This window comes from Phocoena phocoena, chromosome 17 (genome assembly GCF_963924675.1).
Source record: "Phocoena phocoena chromosome 17, mPhoPho1.1, whole genome shotgun sequence".
Classification (NCBI taxonomy): domain Eukaryota; kingdom Metazoa; phylum Chordata; class Mammalia; order Artiodactyla; family Phocoenidae; genus Phocoena; species Phocoena phocoena.
This window is the reverse complement of record NC_089235.1, coordinates 43,020,341-43,043,267: the sequence shown is the minus strand read 5'-3', so window position 1 is coordinate 43,043,267 and position 22,927 is coordinate 43,020,341. Positions and strand designations below refer to the sequence as shown.

The 22,927-nt window shown below is 46.1% G+C and overlaps 1 protein-coding gene across 3 annotated transcripts in view; it reads right to left on the bottom strand.

The window, feature by feature from the left end:
- MATN2 (matrilin 2) overlaps positions 1-22,927 on the bottom strand; it is a 139,524-nt gene that overhangs the window by 21,873 nt on the left and 94,724 nt on the right. For 2 of the 3 annotated variants that reach the window (XM_065895091.1, XM_065895092.1), the window contains exons 6-9: positions 15,868-15,990; positions 8,477-8,599; positions 5,388-5,510; positions 4,996-5,118 (exon numbers count right to left, since the gene is read on the bottom strand). In XM_065895091.1, coding sequence (XP_065751163.1) covers positions 4,996-5,118; positions 5,388-5,510; positions 8,477-8,599; positions 15,868-15,990 — 492 coding nt within the window. The remainder of the gene's footprint in view (positions 1-4,995; positions 5,119-5,387; positions 5,511-8,476; positions 8,600-15,867; positions 15,991-22,927) is intronic. The other variant, XM_065895093.1, reaches the window with a different exon arrangement.

Below are 22,927 nucleotides of genomic sequence, written 5' to 3'. Positions count from 1 at the left end.
GCACAAAAATGCAGGTACATGGTAAATACTTGTGGAGACTGAGAATCAATGAACCAAGAGCTTAAGGAAGTACCTAGACTCAAATCCAGAGATGAGAGAGAGGACACACTTGATTGGGAACCATCACTTAAGTGAAATGGATGAGAGGACTTAGGAGAAATCTCAGGGTGCAGGAAGAAAACATTTTCCCTCTAAAAGAAGGATCCTCTTTTTTTCACATGTAAGGAGGCAGGTCTACACATTAATTAATCCCTCATCGTGAATGGGGTCTGCGATTTGTGATCAAGGTGAGCAGAAGTTTCAGGACATAGCACAGGTTTTTAGGGCCCGTGTCTAACAGCCCCACACACTGATACAGCCTGCACTCCTCACATCTGGATTCCACATGCACGTGACTCATGGTGACTCATGCACATCTGCGGTGCAGCAGTCATGGGGTGATGTGTTCTGAGGACTCACACCTCTGTGGCGATGACAAACAGCAATCCTGTGTCTGGGGCTCCACGTAGGAGGTTATTAAAACCAACTCCAACCCCAGAGGGAGAAAGCCACAGTGGCCACCTGCCAAGAGGGTAACCAAGGCCGAGAGATAGAATTACACCATTTGCTGGCTTTTTAAAATAATAAAACTAGGAGCAGCCATTCGTTTGCTAACTCTGTGTAGGCTCTTTCTCAGAGAGAACAGAAGCAGCTGAACTGAGATGTACTTTTTTTTTTTTTGCTGTACACGGGCCTCTCACTGTGTGGCCTCTCCCATTACGGAGCACAGGCTCCGGACGCGCAGGCTCAGAGGCCATGGCTCACGGGCCCAGCCGCTCCGCGGCATGTGGGATCTTCCCGGACCAGGGCATGAACCCGCGTCCCTTGCATCGGCAGGCGGACTCTCAACCACTGCGCCACCAGGGAAGCCCGAGATGTACTTTTAAAGGGTATCTCACATTGGGTAAGAGATCCTGAAGTCAGGAGACCCCAGTTCTAGTCCTGACTCTGTCACTGACCCCCAGGGCCAGCTTGAGGGCACCAGTTTTCTCCCTGTACCTGTTTCCCACAAAAGAAAGGAAAGATCTTTAAGTTTCCTTCTGTTCCGTTAAACCTCTAATGTGAATACACGAGGGTAAAGGTGGTCTTTTGCCTTCACTCTCTGTGATGGACTGAATTGTGTTTCCCCCCAAATTAATATGTTGAAGCCCTAACTCCCAACGTGCTGGTGTTTGGAGGTGGGGCCTTTGGGAGGTGATTAGGGTTAGTTGAGGTCATATGGGTGGGGCCCCCATGATGGAATTAGTGCCCTTCTAAGAAGAGACACAAGACAGCTTATTCTCTCTCTCTCTGTCATGGGAGGACACAGCAAGAAGGCATCCAACTGCAAGCCAAGAGGAGGGCTCTCACCAGAACCTAACCATACTGGCACCTTGATCTTGGACTTCCAGTCTACAGAACTGTGAGACAATACATTTCTGCTGTTTAAGCCACCCAGCCTACAGTATTTCATGATGGCAGCCTAAGCAGACTAATACACTCCTCTTGCCCTGCTCAGGGTTGCTTCTGTCCTTCAAAGTCAAGCTGGGAGGCATCAGGTTGGAAAAGGCCTTTGCATTTGCACACCCACCTCTGGTGGCCGGAGTAGGAGTATACCCAACGGAAATTCCCAGTGCCCTATGCTTGTGGCTCAGATCCCCATCAGCACCCTCCACTTGCTAGAAGAAGGTAGTCCCTGGGTTCCTGAGTCTGACTCCTCCCAGGGTGGTCCATGTCTGGAGCTCCACAAGGGGGGCAGGCCTGACCCTGGGAGTGGGTCTCCAGGCAGCAAGGCAAGGATGCTACCTCAGCCCTCTCCTCAGTGTGGGGCAGTCCAGCAGTGGGAAGCAAGACCATAACAAGAGTACCTTAGGGTTTATGGCAATTGACAAGCTTCCCAATGAATATCTCTCCCTGTGCCACACAGAGGTCCTGAGAGAGAGGCAGAAATGATCATTCCCAGTTTACATACGAACAATCAGATCCAGAGAGGTCAATTCCCTTGCCCAGCATGGGAGCTATAGGATTTAAACCCAGTCTTTGGGCTCTCAAGTTCAGTGTTCTTTCTACTCTGCCACACTGGTTCTAGATCTGAGCACAGACAGCCACAGGGTGAGGTGGGGCCACGAGAGGTCCTAGTGGAGCCTGCCTTCAGTGGGTGGAGCAGAGCTGCTCCCAGCAGGCGAGAGGGGCATGAAGTTCCCCATGGGGGTGATGCTGGCCCTGGGCTGGGTTTCCGCCAGCAGGGTGGGATAGGGACGTTGTCCTAAGTGGAGACAGGATGGGCTGGAGGTACAGGGCTTACTCAGAGGATAGGGGAGCTGCCCCCATAAGAACTGGAAGGAGCAGGGAAGACCTGGGCGGGGCTCAGGAGGGGAGGAAGGGGTTCTCCATCACTGCCAAATCAAGGCACTCGACTGGAAACTAGGGGAGACAGTGGAGAGCCACTGAAGGCTACTGGGCAGGGGTGGACCCTGTGCCAGGTGCCACAGGATGAAAAGACTGGTGGTCTCTGTCCATTCACTCTCTCATTCATTGAACTTTATAGAGCATCTCCTGTGGGCCAGGCCTGGAACTCAGGCTCCAAATAAGATCCAGTCTCTAACCTCCAGGAGCTCACAGGGCAGTGGGCTGTGTGTTCCATGCACATCTAGCCTATAGAGTCTTTCCTGGTGCTGGGATGCCCTTGTACTAGGTCTATCTCAGGGAAATTTCCAGGAGGTAGAGATGGGAGGAGTCCTCTCAGCTGCAGCTTGTAGATGAGACTCCCCCATTCCTCTCCCCACCTTACCCCCCAGTCTGTGTAACAACACTCCAAGGCAAGGAAGGCTCCTACAGGCAATCACAGCTTGGGGGCCAGGGGACCTAGAGGAAGGGAGGATGGGCGTCACTCTAGAGGCCAGAGAGCCCAAGGTGCCTGCAGGGGTGTGGGCATAACTGTGTCTACTTCCTTCCCGGGCCCTGGGAAACTCGGCCTGCTCTCCATGCTTCAGAGAACCTTCCAAAAAGCGAGTGAAGTGTTCTTCAGGACACCTGCTATCAAGGCTCTAAGTGGAGGCTACCTTTATGGAGGGCGAAGGACACCCTTAGCTCCTGAGCCAGGCCTGGCTGAACCCCAGCTGCCTCCCCATCCAGAGCCCAGCATGATTTACAAAAAAGATGCAGTCACGGCATCAAGCTCTTTGTGATCTGGCGTAGAGCTGGGAAACATACATCCCAACCTCAGTTAACTATGGCCACACCGAAAACACAGCCCATTATTTCAGGACAGGGCAGCTAGACGGAATCATCCTTGGGCAGACAGAGAGTCTTCAATTAGGGGACGAGCTCAACAGATATGTATGGGTAAAATGCATCTCTTACATACCACCATTGCCTGAGGATAGGATAATTCTAACCCATCTGATCATCTCACATCTCATATGGACACACCATATATAAATAAACACTTATCAAAATTCACTTTTAATGGCATTGTTGAACATTTACTCATGTGGATGATATCACTGTATCATTAGTTACAAACACTATAAATGAGAAAATGGGCAACATTTAAAAGCGTCAGTGGGGCTTCTCTGGTGGCGCAGTGGTTGGGAGTCCGCCTGCCGATGCAGGGGACACGGGTTCGGGACACGGGTTCGTGCCCCGGTCCGGGAGGATCCCACATGCCGCGGAGCGGCTGGGCCCGTGAGCCATGGCCACTGAGCCTGCGCATCCGGAGCCTGTGCTCCGCAACGGGAGAGGCCACAACAGTGAGAGGCCCACGTACCGCAAAAAAAAAAAAAAAAAAAAAAAAAGCGTCAGTGGCCATAACAGATGTGGATGTAGGGAGGGAGGGAGAGGGGCACGCGATTGTAAAGATGATGAGAATTAAAACAAACCAGTTAAAAAGTGTGCTTCTGGCTTTGGCATGCACTCAAAGGTAGATACAATTCAACACACCCACCCTCTCTCTGCACCCCCATACCCAGCCCGTCCCTGTGCTGGCTGTGCTGGCCATGCTGGCCAGAGCAGCGGGCTGGGAGGCAGCTGGGCAGGCAGCCACAAGCAAGCCATAAGACTCAAGACTCTATCCCAAATGGGGGAAACATTTTCTCACAGGCTGCATAGTTAAGAGAGGCACACCCAGCTGTGCAATCAGCTCACCTGCCCAAGAAAACAAACGATATAAAAAGGTGGACAAGTAGTGGCCACAATTGTATCAGGGGTCAGGGAAGTCGGCCCTATAACCAGAAATACCAGCAGGACAGACAAGGTACATTACAATCCTTTCCCTCCACTTGTGATCCCTTCTCTCAAAATGACTATTTTTTAATCTTTATCTAGGCCAACTTGGAAACAGGATTGCAGGGCAGAAAACACAGCATTCTTGAGTGAAGAAGAGAAGAATACCTGGGAGTCGTTTTTTTTTTTTTAAGTAATGGAGACAGGAATTGGGACCCGCTGCAGGGAAGTACGTACCCAGGAAACATCACCATCTGCCGGATTATCCGGATTGCGGGTGAGGTTCTCAGCAGCTTCCCCTTCTCCCAGAACTGACTTTGGAGTCACATAGCCCAGAGTTTGAACCCATCACTTAATAGCTGGTAACCTGAGGCTCTTTACTTAATCTGAGCTGCAGTTACCTCATCGCAAGATGGGGATTCCACGGGGCTGCGGCCAGACCAAGCATGTGCTCAGCACGGAGCCCCGCCTGAAGTCCCCAGTCAGTAATGCGTCCGCATTATTATAACTCGTGCCAGCTCCAAAATGACCGCGAGGCAGACAGGAATAGGGAACAGCCGTCTCAGGGAGTGGGGAAGGGTGCTCGGGGCCGGGGAAGCAGCAGCCACCAGCGCTGAAATCTCTGGGAGAGGCCTTCACACACTTTCACCCACGAAAACCGGGGTGCAGACACACCGGTGGTCCCTGTCCTCAGTGCCCCCCACTCACGATCGCTTGTGCCAAGTCCCGCTCGTCCGACCTCAGAATACTCACTGGCACAGGTCTTGCCATCACTGCGGAGCACGTGTTCCTCGGGACACTGGCAGGCGAAGGATCTGTCGGTGTTGACGCAGGAGTATTCACAACCGTGGTCACTCAGCAAACAGTAATCCACTCCTGCAAAACCCAACAGCCCGGTGAGGGGTCCTCGAGGCTCCTGGGCTACTGAGGATGGGAATCAAGTGACCGGCGTGCTTATACCACGCCCCCACCTCCGCCCCAGGTTCTGCACCGGGAAGGCACGCAGTCCCCAGGAGACACCCCTACGATCTCCAGGGTGCCAAGAGCAGGGGACAGAGGGAGCCTGCCGTCCTGTGCAGTCGTCACATTCTTCACAGCTGTTGCGAAGACCTTTGCCCTGTAAGAGAAGCGCGACGGGGACTCACGGGAGCAGGTCTTGAGGTCCTCGTTGATGAGGAAGCCTTCCGAGCACTGGCACACGAAGGAGTCCCCGGTGTTGAGGCACAGCTGCGCACAGCCGTGGTCCTGCTCGGCGCAGTGATCCACGCCTGAGGGAATCACACACGAAAACAGCGTAACCCGAGTAAAGACGCAGACCTACTAGAGATCGGACTTGAGGACACGGGGAGGGGGAAGGGGAAGCTGGGACGAAGTGAGAGCGTGGCATGGACATATATACACTACCAAACGTAAAACAGATAGCTAGTGGGAAGCAGCCGCATAGCACAGGGAGATCAGCTCGGTGCTTTGTGACCACCTAGAGGGGTGGGATAGGCAGGGTGGGAGGGAGAGGAGACTCAGAGGGAGGAGATATGGGGACATATGTATATGTATAACTGACTGACTTTGTTGTAAAGCAGAAACTAACACACCACTGTAAAGCAATTATACTCCGATAAAGATGTTAAAAAAAAACCAAACAAACGTAACCAAGGGCGCTGCTGCGCCCACCAGTGAGGGGGCATTAAAAAACAAAACCACCTCCCAGGGAGCCCCTGCTGGGCTATTTCACTTCAAAAACAGTGATGTGGAAGGTTTCATTCTACCCTGTCCCACGGGCCTTGTTTGTTTTTCTTCGCATTTCTTTAAGGAGTAACATGCATACGACTCCTGTCATGGGTGGTCAGACAGCAGCCCTCTGGGCCAGGCCTGGGCACGCATCACCTGCAATCCCGGGGCAACGCTTAGAGGAGGTGCCTTCCCCACTGTCACAGAGAGGAGAGCCAGGCTCAGGAAAGTCGAGCTGCTGAGCCCACAGCCTGCAGCTGACAGAACAGTGCGTCAGAATGAGGGCTCCGCACCCAACTACTTGGGCTCAAAGCCCACGTTCGCCGCTTCCCAGCCGCGGGATGCTGGGCCGTCATTTGGCCTCTCTGTCATCATCTCATGACTTGAGAAATGGGGTTGACGATTACTTTCTTAGAGGAACGTGGTGAGAGGAGTTGATTGACCTACAGCCCTCAGAACAGTAGCTGGCTTACAGTAATTACTTCCTGAACGCTTATTATTACTAGTACATGGCTGGGGAGGAATTAACTGTATAGTTTCTTTACATCTGAAAATGAAAAAGTGTTGTCACCCCCCCATAACCAGGACACCCAGATTCAGAAAACAAACCAAAGCCAAGGCCTGCATGCGTGGCCGATCCTGGCACCGGGACCCTGAACAGCCGGCCCCGCTAGGATAACAGACACACAGCTGCGGTGAACGGCTCCCACAAGACAGCCCTGCAGGCCGCCTCACAGATTTCCTTGACGGAGGAAACGCACACCCGGAGACTGGAGGGACACTGGAGGCCTTGTGCAGGGCCATCGGGTGGGCCTCTTTGACTCCCACAGGGCCTGGGACTGGTGCTTTCTGGAACATTCCACCAGTGGATCTGCCTCCTGCAAACACTTGCAGGATCTCAGGAGCCAGAGGCCTGTATTCACATCTCAGTTATGCCATTTACCAGTCATGTTGACCCCCGGGAAACTTAACTTTTTTGTGCCACAGTTTCCCCATCTTTAAATAGGGATAAGAATGTCGATGCCTCCTAAGGCTCCAGTGCAGGTAAAGTGAGCGAGTGCCTGGGAAGTGCTCACGGCCGTGGCTGCACAGAGCAGGTGCCTTGTAAGGGCTTCCTGTCATGACGGCCTGGGGGGCTCCCTGAGCCCCCATGGGGAAGAGGATACCATGCCTTTCTCTGGGGACCCCTGGGAAGAAATGGCTTGGTTTACAGTTTCTTGAAGCTGACTAGATGGTCCTTCTTACTAGATCCCAGAGAGGAAGGAGGCAGGTCATGGTCCCTGGGGCTCTAGGTGGGCTCATCCAGGCCATGCCAAGCCTGCCCTGGGATACCTGCCAGAGCCGTCAGAGAGCAGACCCCGCACTCCTGGAAGAAGGCAGGCTGTACCCAGATCCATCTTCACCAGGGCATCTTCTTGAAGAGTGGAAGGACTCTTCCTCACCACTGGCTTCTCGTAAGGACTCAGAGACTTCCAGAGGCAAATGCAGCGCAGTGCCAACTTTCTGGTTCAAAAATTCTTTGACTTCCGAGATCGATCCTTAGAAAGCCTAATCGAGGCACTTTGTTCCCTCTGGAGACGGGACGGGGCACTAGCTTTCCTGAGGACTGCTGTCTATCTAACACTTCATCTGTGAAACTTCCCCTCCGGGCAGTTTAAGGTCCAAGTGCTGACCAGCTGCATTGTTTTCATTCACAACCTATCTCTGTCCCCAAAGCTGGAGCAGATGTGCGGCTTGCTGGGTGGAAAGCGACACAAAGGGCCCCTTCTATGCCGGTCACATCACTGCACCCCTCTCCAGCGCACCAGGGTCACAGGCCTCCACCCCCACCCCCGCTGGCCTGGACCAGTGCAGACTGTGCCTCATAAAAAACGACAGAGCCATCCAGCTGGCAACGCCTGCACGTTTCCACGCATTTACATCACCAAATGGAGCTTTGTTGTGCCTCTTACAAAAGAAAATTAAGAAAAGTCTTCATAAAAAGTCCCATGTTTCTCAGCTCTGCCCTCAGGTCAGCTCCGCGGTAGCCCAAGTGCTCTCTGAGGTCTGTCTCCTCCATCCCATTGTCTCACCCTGGGGCCAGCACTGGTTACTCTGCCAGGCTCCATGACAATAATGAACTATTATCTTTAACTGTATGTTTTCCTTGGGCCAGGCACAGTGCTAAGAGATTGAAATGGTCCTGATTATTCCCTTTAACAACTCTAGGAGACCAATACTATTATTATCTTCACTTTTTTAAACAGATGGGGAAGTCAAAGCTTGGAGAACTTGCCTGGGGTCACATGTCTAGTATGTGGTACTAAACAATCCAACCTCTGAGGGAGGTAGCATGAGTAGTCCCATTTTACACGTGATGAAACTGAGGCCAGGAACGTTAAGGCTGTCGGACCGTCAGGCTCACTGGAAACCCAGGGGCCTCCAAAGTGACTGGCTGCTAGTGAGCCTGGGGGCCTGTGTGTGAACCTGGCCTTCCCGTCAGAGCCCCTGCCCCGGGCACACTCACGGCTGCAGGTCTTGCCGTTGGGGTCCAGGGTGTAGCCCCGGTGGCAGCGGCAGTAGTAGCCCTCCTCCGTGTTGACGCATTCATGCTCACAGCCCGGCTTGTTCAGCGCACAGTAGTTGATCCCTGAGGGGAGAAAGGGCAGATCCTACTTCAGGCTTGGGGCTTCTCCAAGGGCTGAGGTCAGCCCCTCACAGTAAATATTCAGTAAGTAAGATGCTCTATAGCAGGGGTCCCTAACCCCCGGGCCACAGACCAGTACCGGTCCATGGCCTGTTAGGAACCAGGCCGCACAGCAGGAGGTGAGCGCCGGACGAGGGAGCGAAGCTTCATCTGTATTTACAGCCACTCCCCATCGCTCACGTTACGGCCTGAGCTCCGCCTCCTGTCAGCATTATGGCGAGTTGTATAATTATTTCATTATATACTACAATGTGATAATAATAGAAATAAAGTGCACAGCAAATGTAACGTGCTTGAATCATCCCGAAACCGTTTCCCCTCTACCCCACCACCCCCAAGTCCATGGAAAAACTGCCTTCCACAAAACTGGTGCCAAAAAAGGTTAGGGACCGCTGCTCTACAGGATGGAGACAACAGCTCCTGCTCTCCATGAGCTTGTTTGAAAGAGAACCTGGCACCTGCAGCGAGCCTCCGCATTCTCCAGCATAGGTCTCTTCCCCACTTGATGGCCAAAAAGTTGGTGAAACGGGTTGAGCGCCATAGTTCCCAGCCCATCTCCCCCCAAGAAAGATGGAAAAGCTGGGAAAATTCAGTCTCTTCTTACAGTTAACCTGATAACTAGGGCTCAAAACATGTAGGGAGCTGCTGTTGGCAGTGACATCTGACAGTGACATGGGACAGCACAAGGCAGAATACACAACAGCTGATGTTACAAGATACCCAGCTATTTAGGAGAGGCAGGAACAGGCAGTTGCATTAAGAAGGATCCAATGCTCAACCCGGCTCTGGGTGAGAGCATAACAGCAAAGGTATCAAGGAACTGGAGAAGATGCATCTCTGATGCTGGCCCAGGTAGTTGCAGCTCTGTCCTATGGTAACATCCACCCCCATCCTAGCTGTGTTTCTGCCAGCAGAGGGAAGCAGCATCGCAACCAGCAGCCAATTAGCAGTTTCATTTTCTGGTAGAAAATGCTAAACCCACAAGATAGGCCACTCCCCACCCCCCGTGCCCCCCCACCCCGTCCCCCACAACTTACACCAGAGAAGGTAATGGGAGAGACGGAGAACTATAACGGGAAATAAAATAAGCTTGTGGAGGGCCTCTAGGGGACTGGTGTTGTGAGAAATGGTCACCAGCAACCTCAGGGGCTGAGCTGGATCCATTTAACTGCATTGCTCTTTTTCCTGGGGATGTGGCAGACATTGTTGGTTGCCTTGCCAACAACTATTACCCTGTCTTCTTGAAACCAGAACCCTGACCCCCAAGGCATGAGTCATGAGTTGTCTAAGGCAACCTGGCAACCATGTTTTCCTTTGTCAGTGATTGGTCTAGAGCTGGGAATATGCCTAGTTCTCGCCAATGAGACATAGGAGGAATTTATTGGGGCCCCTAGGAAAGATTTCCCTTCCTGAAAAGACAAAGAGGTATGAAAAAAAATGAAATGAAACCCACACCCGAGGAACCTCAGACTATCCCTTAAAGGGTCCATGATGTGCGCTCCCATGTGACAAGTGGGTGGAACTTTCCACGTGCATAGAGCACGAGTCGAAGTAGCTGCAGACCGAGCACAGGGAGAGAACTCCCACGACATGCAGGGGCTGGCCTAAGAGAAGAGATCCCACCACAAGGGTCACGGACCCCTTGGCACTCTCTCTGTACCTCATCCCTTCTGCATGACAGAGGCAGAAATTGTTAGCTGTGCGCGATTTCTCAGTTCGTCAACAGCCTTACTTGTGCAGAACAGACTGAATGCCAGGAAACAAGTCAAGAGCTTCAGTGAAGAAAAACAGACCCGGCGATGAAACCCCGGCCACAGACACACGGACAAACAAAAAGCCAAGCAAACAGACACAGAACACAAAGGGTCCCACAGTTTGGGGCCACACAGTGTAGGGCCTGCAAATCCTACACTTCATTACACCATCAGAGAAAATGAAATTATCCTCAGTAAACACTGTTTTTAAAAGCCAGCACTCAGCCACTATGGAAAACAGTATAGAGGTTCCTCACAAAAATTAAACATAGAATTACATGTGATCCAGCAATTCCACTTCTGGGTTTATACCCAAAAGAACTGAAAGCAGGGACTTGAACAGTACTTGTATATCCATGTTCGTAGCAGCATTATTCACAATGGCCAAAAGATGGAAGCAACCCAGGTGCCTACTGACAGATGAATGGATAAACAAAATGTGGTATATACATAATATGGAATTTTTTTTTTGCAGAATTTTATTTTAAAAAAAATTTTAATAGATCTTTATTGGAGTATAATTGCTTCAGAGTACCGTGTTAGTTTCTGTTGTACAACAAAGCGAATCAGCCACATGCATACACATGTCCCCATATCCCCTCCCTCTTGAGCCTCCCTCCCATCCTCCCTATCCCACCGCTCTAGGTCATCGCAAAGCACCGAGCTGATCTCCCTGTGCTATGCTGCTGCTTCCCACTAGCTATCTATTTTACATTTGGTAGTGTATATATGTCGATGCTACTCTCACTTCGTCCCATCTTCACCCTCCCACCCGATGTCCTCAAGTCCATTCTCTATGTCTACCTCTTTATTCCTGTCCTGCAACTAGGTTCATCAGTACCAATTTTCTTTTTTTTTTTTTTTTAGATTCCATATATATGTGTTAGCATACAGTATTTGTTTTTCTCTTTCTGACTTCCTTCACTCTGTATGACAGTCTCTAGGTCCATCCACCTCACTACAAATAACTCAATTTCGTTTCTTTTTATGGCTGAGTAATATTCCATTGTATATATGTGCCACATCTTCTTTATCCATTCATCCGATGATGGACACATAGGCTGCTCCCATGTCCTGGCTGTTGTAAATAGAGCTGCAATGAACATTGTGGTGCATGTCTCTTTTTGAATTATGGTTTTCTCAGGATATATGCCCAGTAGTGGATCATATGGTAGTTTTATTTTTAGTTTTTTAACCACCATACTCTTTTCCACAGTGGTTGTATCAATTTACATTCCCACCAACAGTGCAGGAGGGTTCCCTTTTCACCACACCATTTCCAGCATTTATTGTTCCTAGCTTTTCTGATAATGGCCATTCCGACTGGAGTGAGTGATACCTCATTGTAGTTTTGATTTGCATTTCTCTAATAATTAGTGATGTTGAGCATTTTTCTTGTGCCTCTTGACCATCTGTATGTCTTCCTTGGTGAAATGTCTATTTAGGTCTTCCGCCCATTTCTTGATTGTTTTTTTTTGACATTGAGTTCCATGAGCTGTTTGTATATTTTGGAGATTAATCCTTTGTTGTTTCATTTGCAAATATTTTTCTCCCATTCTGAGGGTTGTCTTTTTGTCTTGTTTATGGTTTCCTTTGCTGTGCAAAAGCTTTTAAGTTTAATTAAGTCCCATTTGTTTATTTTTGTCTTTATTTCTGTTATATAATGCGGAATATTATTTAGCCTTAAAAAGGAAGGAAATTCTGACATATGCCACACATGGATCAACCTTGAAGACATTACGGTACGTGAAACAAGCCAGTCACAGAAGGTCAAATATTTTAAGATTCCACTTATATGAGGCTCCTAGAGTAGGCAAAGTCATAGAGATGGAAGATAGGATGGGGGGTTGTCAGGGGCTGGGGGGAGAGAGAATCGGTACAGGGTTTCAGTTCGGAGAGATGATAAAGTTCTGCAGCTGGATGGTGGTGATGGTTGTACAACAACATGAATGTACTTAATGCCACTGAACTGTACCTGTAAAAATGGTTACAATGGTAAATTTTGTTATGTATATTTTAACACCATTTTTTAAAGGGCCAACATCGTCTTTAAGAAAGATTTACACACAATAATTAAATTAAAACACATGAAGATTCTCAAAGAGGTTATCACTCAGCTATCTGGCAAAAAGCAATTTAAAAATGCCTCTTCTCCAAATGGTACTTTACAGCAGAGGTTTAACTGTAGATCTTTGCTTTCCTTACATGCTTCAGTCACAATTCTTCACCTGTTACTTAGTCATTCACACATTTATGCATTCAATCTGTATTTATTGACTACCTACTATGCCCCCCCCCCACATCTGGTCCAGTCTCCTCCCTAACTGTGATGAGCTATACATGGGCCAGGCTTGGGTGTAGGTTTATCTGGCAAAGGCTGGAGTGTCCAATAACCCTGCGAGGTCAGATGGCAGGACTGTCAGATGACCAATGAAACAGCTCTTATGAGTGCCAACTCACGAAGGAGCTGGAGACCTCACTGAGAAGATGAGAAATAAAAACATGAAAGATTAGTGACCCAGACAGTAAATTATAATGCCAACTGAGTGGCACAGAGAGTAAGTTTTAGAAAAATTGGACAGGCTACAAAATGTTAAAGCAGAAAGTCGTGTTCCTTCAGTTTAGGGAATCGGGGTCCAGAGAAGCAAAGCAACCTGTCCAAGGTCACACGGCCAGCATGAGTGACACTGCCAAGACCGGCCTTGGCGTCCCCTGGCTCAACCCGTGGCCCCCACCCCAGCTGTTTAGAATGTGATGTCTCCAGGACTTCCCTAATGGTCCAGTGGCTAAGACTCCACACTCCCAATGCAGGGGGCACGGGTTCGATCCCTGGTTGGGGAACTAAGGTCTCGCGTGCCGCACGGTGCGGCCAAAAAAAAAAAATGAATGTGATGTCTCAGCCATGGTGCCAGCGTGAGCAATCCTGGAGTCCAGCACGTGGGTCCCACCCACCTCTGATTCCACCCTGGGGCCCCCGCCTAGACCGCCAGTCCCGGTCTCTGTGTCTCTGCCTTAATAATTTATGCTTTAAGTCGATGACAGCACTTTGCAGAAAAAGAAATTATGCCTGGATGAGGAGGAAGAACAAAACCTGGCCACGAGTGTTTTCTTCAGTAGGATTCTGCCTTGAACTTTCTTTTTTTCCAGTTTAATTGGATGACATCAAATTCCTTTGAAAAATAGATTTCTTATTAGAATTGAAAGTAGCCCACATCCATCAACTGCCGATTAAACGTGAATGGCTGTTCCCTGCGCTTGAGGTCTTTAACGCTCTCGAGATCCTCAGATTCCTAATAACAGACTCCAGATTTTAATCCCCATTTCTCTGCTTCCCGATTCCATGTAACGCTCCAGAGAGAGGGTAAGCGCTCACTTTCCGTTGCGTGTGTGCATTAGGGCGAAGTGGCTTCCAGAGGGACCTCGGGAGTCGAGGGCTGGGTTTGTAGCAAAGACAATGGAAAAAGTAATGATGAGGCAGGATGCTGGGAGAAGGGCTGATGAGGACATGGGGTTTTAAAAACAAATTCCATTTTTCTTGGATGAAAAGTAGGGCACCTGGCTAAAGAGGAAATGGAGCTATCACTGAATACATACGAATGAGCGTTAGGGACTGGGGCTGGGCCGCAGCCTGAGACTGGCCGTCTGTGGGCGGTGGTTACAACACTCCCAAATGGTCCCTTGCTCTGCACTCGTCCTTCTCTTCTTGGCCTGCCTCCTCCCTTGATAACTGTGCAGTCCATGCCTTGGACTCTCCTCTTACTCCAAGTGTCTCTCCAGGCAGGATGTGGAGGGAGTGGCAGAGGGCGAGGGACTCCTAGATGATTGTAAGAGATGCAGAGCTTCAAGCCAAGTCCCCTCCACTGATGGCCACACGCCCAGCTCGCGTCCTTCTCCCTCCAAAAGCGACAACACAGTGAAGCCTGCAACTCCAATGAGTGCCTGAGTTGAACCAGATCTAATTATCCCCCATGTAAGAGATTTGGGTTCACAAAGGAGTCCAATGGTGAGTGCTTTTCTCTGGGTGAAGTCAGCCACTGACACTCTCACCCCTAGAGAGAGGTGTAAATAGCACAGAAAGGAGTGGCCGGGCTGACCTTTCCCACGTACTGCATGCATGTGTGGTCTAACAGAAAACTGTCCGTCTGATTGTTTTCACATTCCGAACGCTCTCAGTTAAAATTGCCGTCCGATGCTTGAATGTTTCTGGGGTTTGCATCCAGGCAAGGTGTTGGGAATGATATTTTACGAGAGAGGCTCAGTTTCAAAATATGGGCTCTGCCACCCTCTGCCACCGTACAAGGTTTAACGCGTATTAGAGTGAGTGTGTGAGTTAACATGGGCTGCAAGCAGACTGTAGCTTGTGGACTCGATTCTATAAACCACAAAGCTTTTCAAAAAAGACACATGGTAAAACTTTTGAAAATCCGGTCCTGTGATGCAGAACGCTGCTGTACTTACCACCAGGAAGAAGCGGATAAAGGGACACATAAGAGAATATGTCCCTTAATGGGAGTTCCAGAGAGTTCTGTGAATGACACTGTTGGGAGAATGTGTACAGTTCAGTGTGCATATGTGTGGACTAACTTCGGGAATGCTTTTTGAGAAAACACTTGCATGCCTTAAGAGGGCCATCTTTCTAACAAGATAGAATAATTCAGACGACAGTTGCCATTTCTCCAGGATGATAAATCTCAGAGATCCATTTGCTCACTCATTCACTAAATATTGTGTCACACCAGCATGCCAAACACTGAGGTGATGAGGAGTCACGAGTGAGAAGAAGAGAAGAATCTCTGTCCTTGTAGATCTTGCATTCTAGCAGCCTCTCAGGCACAGATCTCTTAAAGAGATCCCACTGGGGGTCCGTGCTCTAGGTCCCCGGTCAAGCCGTCTGAGGTGCTAGACGACAGTATCCGAGTCACTCAGCACGTCCTTAATATCATCCTGCTGACACCATGTACCTCTTGAATGCTGCAGGGATGCCCCAGAGTCTTCGATTTTTCCTTCCTTCAAAACAAAGAGGAAAGAGCTGCCACTTCCCCTTTCTTAGCCGCCATCAAGCGTCTCATCTTGTAGGACTGGAAGAAACCAGCTCCTTTTGCCTCCGACTCTGGACCCAGCCTTTTCTTTCTCAAAGTCCCAAATACTTGTTGCAGGTTGGGGGCGGGGGGGTGGTAGAAAGAAGGGAGGATGTGCCCTCATTTCAAATAGGTGGGAGCTTCAGCTTGGGCCTCGATTTCACTAAATGAATCTGATGGACAGACCCAGTCTACGCGGTCTCTAAAAATTCTCCCCATCACAGGATCAGGTGAGACAAAAGGTAAAATAAAAGACAGAATACTGTTAGCAAACACAAATACCGAGTACAAGTGCACCTGGTTGAGATTTGCAAGGGGAAGGAAAACCAACAGGGCCATCTGAGGAACAAGCCCTTCTTCAAGGCCCAGCACAACTTACTTCTGCAGGTTTTCTGATCTGGATTCAGGGTAAAGCCTTTTAAGCAGCGGCAGGAATAGGAATCATCTGTGTTAACACACTCGTGCTGGCATCCGTGGTCAGGTGAGGTACAGTAGTCTATCTCTGAAAAGAAAGAAAACTCAGAATGATGAACAAAACTAGAAATCTAGCATAGAAAAGTCAAAGGATTTGCGGTCTTAACTTTTCCTAAACAGATACATTCCCGTGACCTCAAACACTCATGCCACAGAGGGATCTATAAGTGAAGGTATTTCCATGTTTAGGGATACGGCCCCCACAGGAAGAGAACTTTCTTGACATGTTACAAAATGTTTATGCTTTGTGAAGATGCTTTCCTTGTCTGGGTTTACGTCAGAGCCACTAAAATGAAAGTGTGTGACTGGGTGTTGTTCATTGTGTCGCAGGCCGGGAAGAGAGAGCTTGGCTGAATATGTTACTGAACTTACGCAATTAAAATAATGAAATCTTCCCAAAGTCAAACTTTAAACCACTTAACTGAGTGAAACACTGAGCCAAATAGGATAAAAATGATATCCTGGGAAAAAGAAGGCCTGGGAGTGAAAGGCGTATTTTGAGGGCAAAACACCTCCCCTGTTGACGTCATTGGCCTCATCTACACTTAAATCATCTCAAGGCTTCACAGTCAGGGAATGTGATCTCTAGGTACACATTAATTTAAACCAAAATATTCAGAAACAAAGGTCACATGGAATTTTTAATAGTGAAATTTTACTTGTATAAAAGTATTTTTTAGATATGGATTAGGACTGTTCTACTGACAGGTCTGTACCAAGTATTTTGCTGTAGTGGAACTTGGTGCATTGTCTAAAATGGCTTGAAATAAGTGGCCACTGATGGGATCTTAAAAGGTGTCTTTTTGTTTTAATGAGGATTTTTATCGTTTTAAGGAATATATGAACTACATATATCATTTTCCTAATGAAGCATTTGGTATAAAAGAGTTTTCCCAGCCTGTACCAAAGGAAACGAAACGAGTAAGAGAAAGGCGTACAACATTCTCAAACGAAAAAATATTGAGAAAATGCCAATTCTTCCGAATTTAAAGTTATGGAAAACTTTAAACATATATAAACAAATGAACTGACTAGTATAATAAATCCACGTGCATATCACTCGGCTTCAAGAGAACCCATCTACAGCTGACCTTGTTTCCTGTATACTCCCATCCCCCATGCTAAGATGCCATATTACTTGAAAGCAAACCCCAGATGTTATATCATTTTGTCTATAAATATTTCATAATGTATCCTTAAAGGACTGGAACTCTTTAAAAAATATAACTGCAATACCACAATCACATATAAAGGTATTTAAAAAGACTTTTTATTTGGAAATGATTTTAAACTTACAAAAGTTGCAAACATAAAAATACAAGTACAACAGCCTGGAAGGGTGGGATGGGGAGAGTGGGAGGGAGGGAGACGCAAGAGGGAAGACATATGGGAACATATGTATATGTATAGCTGATTCACTTTGTTATAAAGCAGAAACTAACACACCATTGTAAAGCAATTATACCCCAATAAAGATGTTTAAAAAAAAAAATACAAGTAGATAGGTACAAGAAGCACATATATACACTCTACCCAGATTTATCTATTGTTAACATTTTATCCCATTTGCTTATCTCTCTGAATTATTTGAGGGTAAGTTACATATATCACTATCCTTTTTCCTTAAACACAGTGTGTGCTTCCTAAGAGGAGGGATATTCTCTTATATAACCACAGTGTAGCCATACTTCATAAATTTACATTTATACAAGACTTTTACTTAACCTACCATCCTTATTCTAGTCTTCTAAGTTGATCTAATAATGTTCTTTGTAGCATTTTTCATCCTCCAGTATAGAACTCAATAGAGGGTCAGAGATTATATTTAATATTCACGTATGCTTAGCTTCCTTTAATCTGGAACCATGCTGTCTAATGTGGCCATTTAAATTAAAGTGGAATGGAAACAACCTAAATGTCCATCAACAGATGAATGGATAAAGAAGGTGTGATGTGTGTGTGTGTGTGTGTGTATATATGTACACACACAGTATGAAATGTTATTCAGCCATAAAAAAGAATGAAATAATGGAATTTGCAGCAACATGCATGAACCTAGAGATTATCATACTAAGCGAAGTAAGTCAGAAAGAGAAAGACAAATGCCATATGATGTCACTTATATGTGGAATCCAAAACATGACACAAATGAACATATCTATGAAACAGAAACAGACTCACACACATAGAGAACAGACTTGTGGTTGCCAAGGGGGAGGGGAGGTGGGGAAGGAAGGAATGGGAGTTTGCGATTAGCAGATGCAAACTAGTATATAGAGGATGGAAAGCAACAACATCCTATTTCATAGCACAGGGAACTATATTCAGTATCCTGTGATAAACCACAATGGAAAAGAATATGAAAAAGAACATGTTATATATATGTATAACTGAATCACTACAGCAGAAATTAAACACAACATTGTAAATCGACTATACGTCAATAAAATTTTTTTTTAAATTAAAATAGATCAAAATTAAATAAAATTTAAAATGCAGTTCCTCAGTTGCACTGGCCACACCTTAAGGCTCAGTAGCCACAGTAGCTCCTGACTACTATATTGTATGGTGCAGATACAGAGCATTTTCACTATCACAGTGTTCTATCCAGTAGCAACAGTCTAGAAACACTTCCACAGCCTTTGTGTTTTATGACATTAACATTTTAAAATAAAACACTCTCCCCGCTCATTTTTAGTTTTATTGATGTACAAATGACAAAAAACAAACTGCACATATTTAAGTTGGACATTTGATGTTCTTACATATGTGTCCACAAAACTATCACCACAACCGAGGTAATGAACTTACGCATTTCCCTCAGATGTTTCCTCAAGACACTTTCTAATTCATTCTTTCCTACTACTCCCTCTGCCCCCAAATAATCGTTAATCTCCTGTCAAGATAAATTAGTTTGCATTTTCTAGAATTTCACATAGATGGAATCATACAGTTGTGTTTTTTTTGGTCTGGCTTCTTTCATTCCTCATAATTATTTTGAGATTCATCCCTGTTCATGTGCATGTCAACAGTTTGTTCTTTTTTTACTGTAGAGTAAGTATTTCATTATATGGATATACCACAATTTATTTGTCTATTCACCTGCTGGAGGGATTAGAGTTGTTTCCAGTTTGAGGCTATCACAAATAAAGCAGCTATGAACATTCATGAACAAGTCTTGGTGTAGACATATGCTTTCTTTCTTTTTTTAAAAAAAAATTATTTATTTATTTGGCTGCATCTGGTCTTAGATGCGGCATGCAGGATCTTCGTTGCTGCGTGTGGGATCTTCGTTAGGGCATGTAGGATCTTTAGTTGCAGCATGCGAACTCTTACTTGCGGCATGTGGGATCTAGTTCCCTGACCAGGGATCGAACCCAGGACCCCCGCATTGGGAGCGTGGAGTCTTAGCCACTGGACCATCAGAGAAGTCCAACAGACATATGCTTTCATTTTGAGTAAACATTTAGGAGTAGAATGGCTGGGTTGTATGGTAGATGTATTAATTTCTTAAACGTTCCTACCAGCAGTTTATGAGAGTTCCAGTTGCTCCACAACCTTACCAACACTTGGTAATTTTAGCCCTTCTGGTAAGTACATAGTGGTTATTTCATTGTGGTTTTATTTTACATTTCCCTCATGACTAATGCTGTTGGATATACTTTCATATGCTTATTTTCCATTTCTATATTTTCTTTAATGGAGTGTCTGGTCAAATCTTTTGCCCATTTTTATTAGGTTGTTTGTCTCCTCACTAAGTTTGAAGAGTTCTTTATATGTTCTAAATACAAACCCTTTGTTGGATATACATTTTGCAAATATTTTTTCCCAGTCTGTGGCTTGCTTCTTCATTTTAGTAATAGTACCTTTTTTTTTTTTTTTTTTTTTTTTTTGCGGTACGCGGGCCTCTCACTGCTGTGGCCTCTCCCGTTGCGGAGCACAGGCTCCAGACGCGCAGGCTCAGCGGCCATGGCTCACGGGCCCAGCTGCTCCGCGGCATGTGGGATCTTCCCGGACCGGGGCACGCACCCGCGTCCCCTGCATCGGCAGGCGGACTCTCAACCACTGCGCCACCAGGGAAGCCCCTAATAGTGCCTTTTGAAGAACAAAAGTTTTAATTTTGATGAAGTTCAATTTATTCATTTTTAATTTTTATAGTTTGTGCTTTCTGTGTCCTCTTTTAAGGCATCTTTGCCAAACGCAGGGTCACTAAGATCTTTTCCTGTGTTTCCTTCTATAATTTTTATAGTTTTCAATCTCACATTTAAGTTTAAAACTGATTGCAAGTTAATTTTTGTATGTAGTGTGAGGTAAGGATCAAGTTCCTTTTTTTTTCTTTTGCACATGGCAATCCAACTGTTCAGCACCATTAGTTGAAGACATTATCCTTTCCCCCATGAATTGCCTTAGTACCTTTGTTGAAAATACTTTCACCATATATGTGTGGGTCTCTCTCTGGACTCTGTTCTGTTCCATTGATCTATACTCCATCTTTACACCAATACCACACTGTCTTGACTGCTGTTGCTTTATAATTGGTATTAAAAATCAGGTGGTTTAAGTCCTTCGACACTGTGCATCTTTTTCAAATAGGGCTATTTTAGTCCTTTTCATTTCTACATATGTTTTAGAATTAGCTTGTCAATTTCTACAAGAAAAAGCATGCTAAGATTATGATAGATAATACTGTGATCTATATAGATTAATTTGGAAAGGACAGACATCTTAACAGTATTGAGTCTTCTGATCCATGAACATATCTATTTAGTTAAGTCTTCTTTAATTTCCCTTAGCAATGTTTTGTAGCTTTCATTGTAAAGGTTTTCACATCTTTTGTTAAATTTACCCCTAGGTGGTACATATTCTTGATGCTATTATAAATAGCATTTTAAAATGTAAATTTGTGATTTTCCATTGAAAGTATATAAAAAGGGACTTCCTTCATGGTGCAGTGGTTAAGAACCCGCCTGGCAATGTTATACAGCAGAAACTAACACAACAATGTAAAGCAATTATACTCCAATAAAGGTGTTTAAAAAAAAAAAAAAGAATCCGCCTGCTAATGCAAGGGACATGGGTTCAATCCCTGGTCCGGGAAGATCCCACATGCTGTGGAACAACTAAGCCCGTGTGCCACAACTACTGAGCCTGCTCTCTAGAGCCCGCGAGCCACAACTACTGAGCCCGCGTGCCACACTACTGAAGCCCGTGTGCCTAGAGCCCATGCACTGCAACTACTGAGCCAGCGTGCTGCAACTACTGAAGCCCGCACACCTAGAACCCACGCTCCACAACAGGATAAGCCACTGCAATGAGAAGTCCACGCACTGCAACAGATTAGCCCCCGCTCGCTGCCACTAGAGAAAGCCCGTGCATAGCAATGAAGACTCAAAGCAGCCAAAACAAAACATAAAACAAATGAATGGCAAAGAAAAAAAGAGGGAAGGAGGACATACAGAGTAAAAGAGACTCGGTTTAAAAAAAAAAAAAGAAAGTAAATAAAAAATAATTGATTTTTGTATATTGACCTCGTACCCTGCATCCTTGGTAAACTCACTAATAGTTCTAGAGCTTTTCTGTAAATTCCGTTGGAGATGTTGTCTGTTAATAAAGACAGGTTTTGTTTGTTTGTTTTACTTAATCATTTTTTTGTATAGAGTTTTCCATTTTTAATATTTAACAAATTTTTAATTTTCCATTTTTAATATTTAATAAATTTTTCCATTTTTAATATTTAACAAAACATTTTTAATATTTAAACAAAAAAATATTTTATAAACAAACCCAGCACAGGGCCAACAAAAAGGAATAAAAGCAAGAAAAACAAAAAGCCTAGGGTTGCCCCTTACTGGGTATCAGGGTCAGGCCTGCTCCCTTTCTTTCTTTTTTTTTTTTTTGGTACGCGGGCCTCTCACTTCTGTGGCTTCTCCCGTTGCGGAGCACAGGCTCCGGACACGCAGGCTCAGCGGCCATGGCTCACAGGCCCAGCCGCTCCGCGTCATGTGGGATCTTCCCGGACCGGGGCACGAACCCGCGTCCCCTGCATCGGCAGGTGGACTCTCAACCACTGCGCCACCAGGGAAGCCCCTGCTCCCTTTCTTAAAGGAAGTGGGGCTTTTTGCCCTTGGACATCAGCATAGGTCCCTGTTCCTAAGCACCAGAATTGGATATGAACAGAGAAACCAGCCCTGAAATGTTCTACTTAATCATTTTGATTTTACATTTGTATTTGTTTTCTCTTATGCTGAAAGTATAGGTACAAAGTGACATTAACATTATATATATTTATTGTATCATATATTTATATATGTATATGTATAATTTCAAAATAAGAAAACAATTCTATTATTAATGCTAATACTACTGGAAACAGTTAAAGCTCTTTTGTTTTTCGGATATATGCCACTTGGAATGTAAAGTCAACATATTCCCCGCCTGTCACTTAAAATAATTCTCTGGGTGATTATGCTAACAACCTCATATACAGTTAGGCTCATTTGCTTCAATTTGTTCTGCAGACAATTCTCCAACACCAATTGGGAGCCCTGTAATTTAATTCAATTCTGACACTAACTACCCAGAGTTAACATCCAGTCTCACAAGGTAAAGTGTAAGGTCCCCAGTAAGACTGCCCTTACTTCAGATACCAGCCTCCAGTGGGGTCCCCAGGCCACCTTCACTTCTGCACAGCCACCTACAATTTTGGGGTCTCCCACAACTCACTCCTTTCAATAATTTATTAGAATCACTCACAGACCACAGGAGAGTTCTATATTTACAATGACCTAATAAAGATGCTTTTAACTCTTCCTTTCCAATCTAGGTTTCATTTCTTACCTTCTTTTTTTCTTCCTTATTACAATGGCCAGAACCTTACAGTCCATGCTAAATAGAAGTGGTGAGAGTGGGTATCCTGTTTTGTTCCTCATCTTATAAGGAAAGCATTCAATCTTTCATCATTAAGT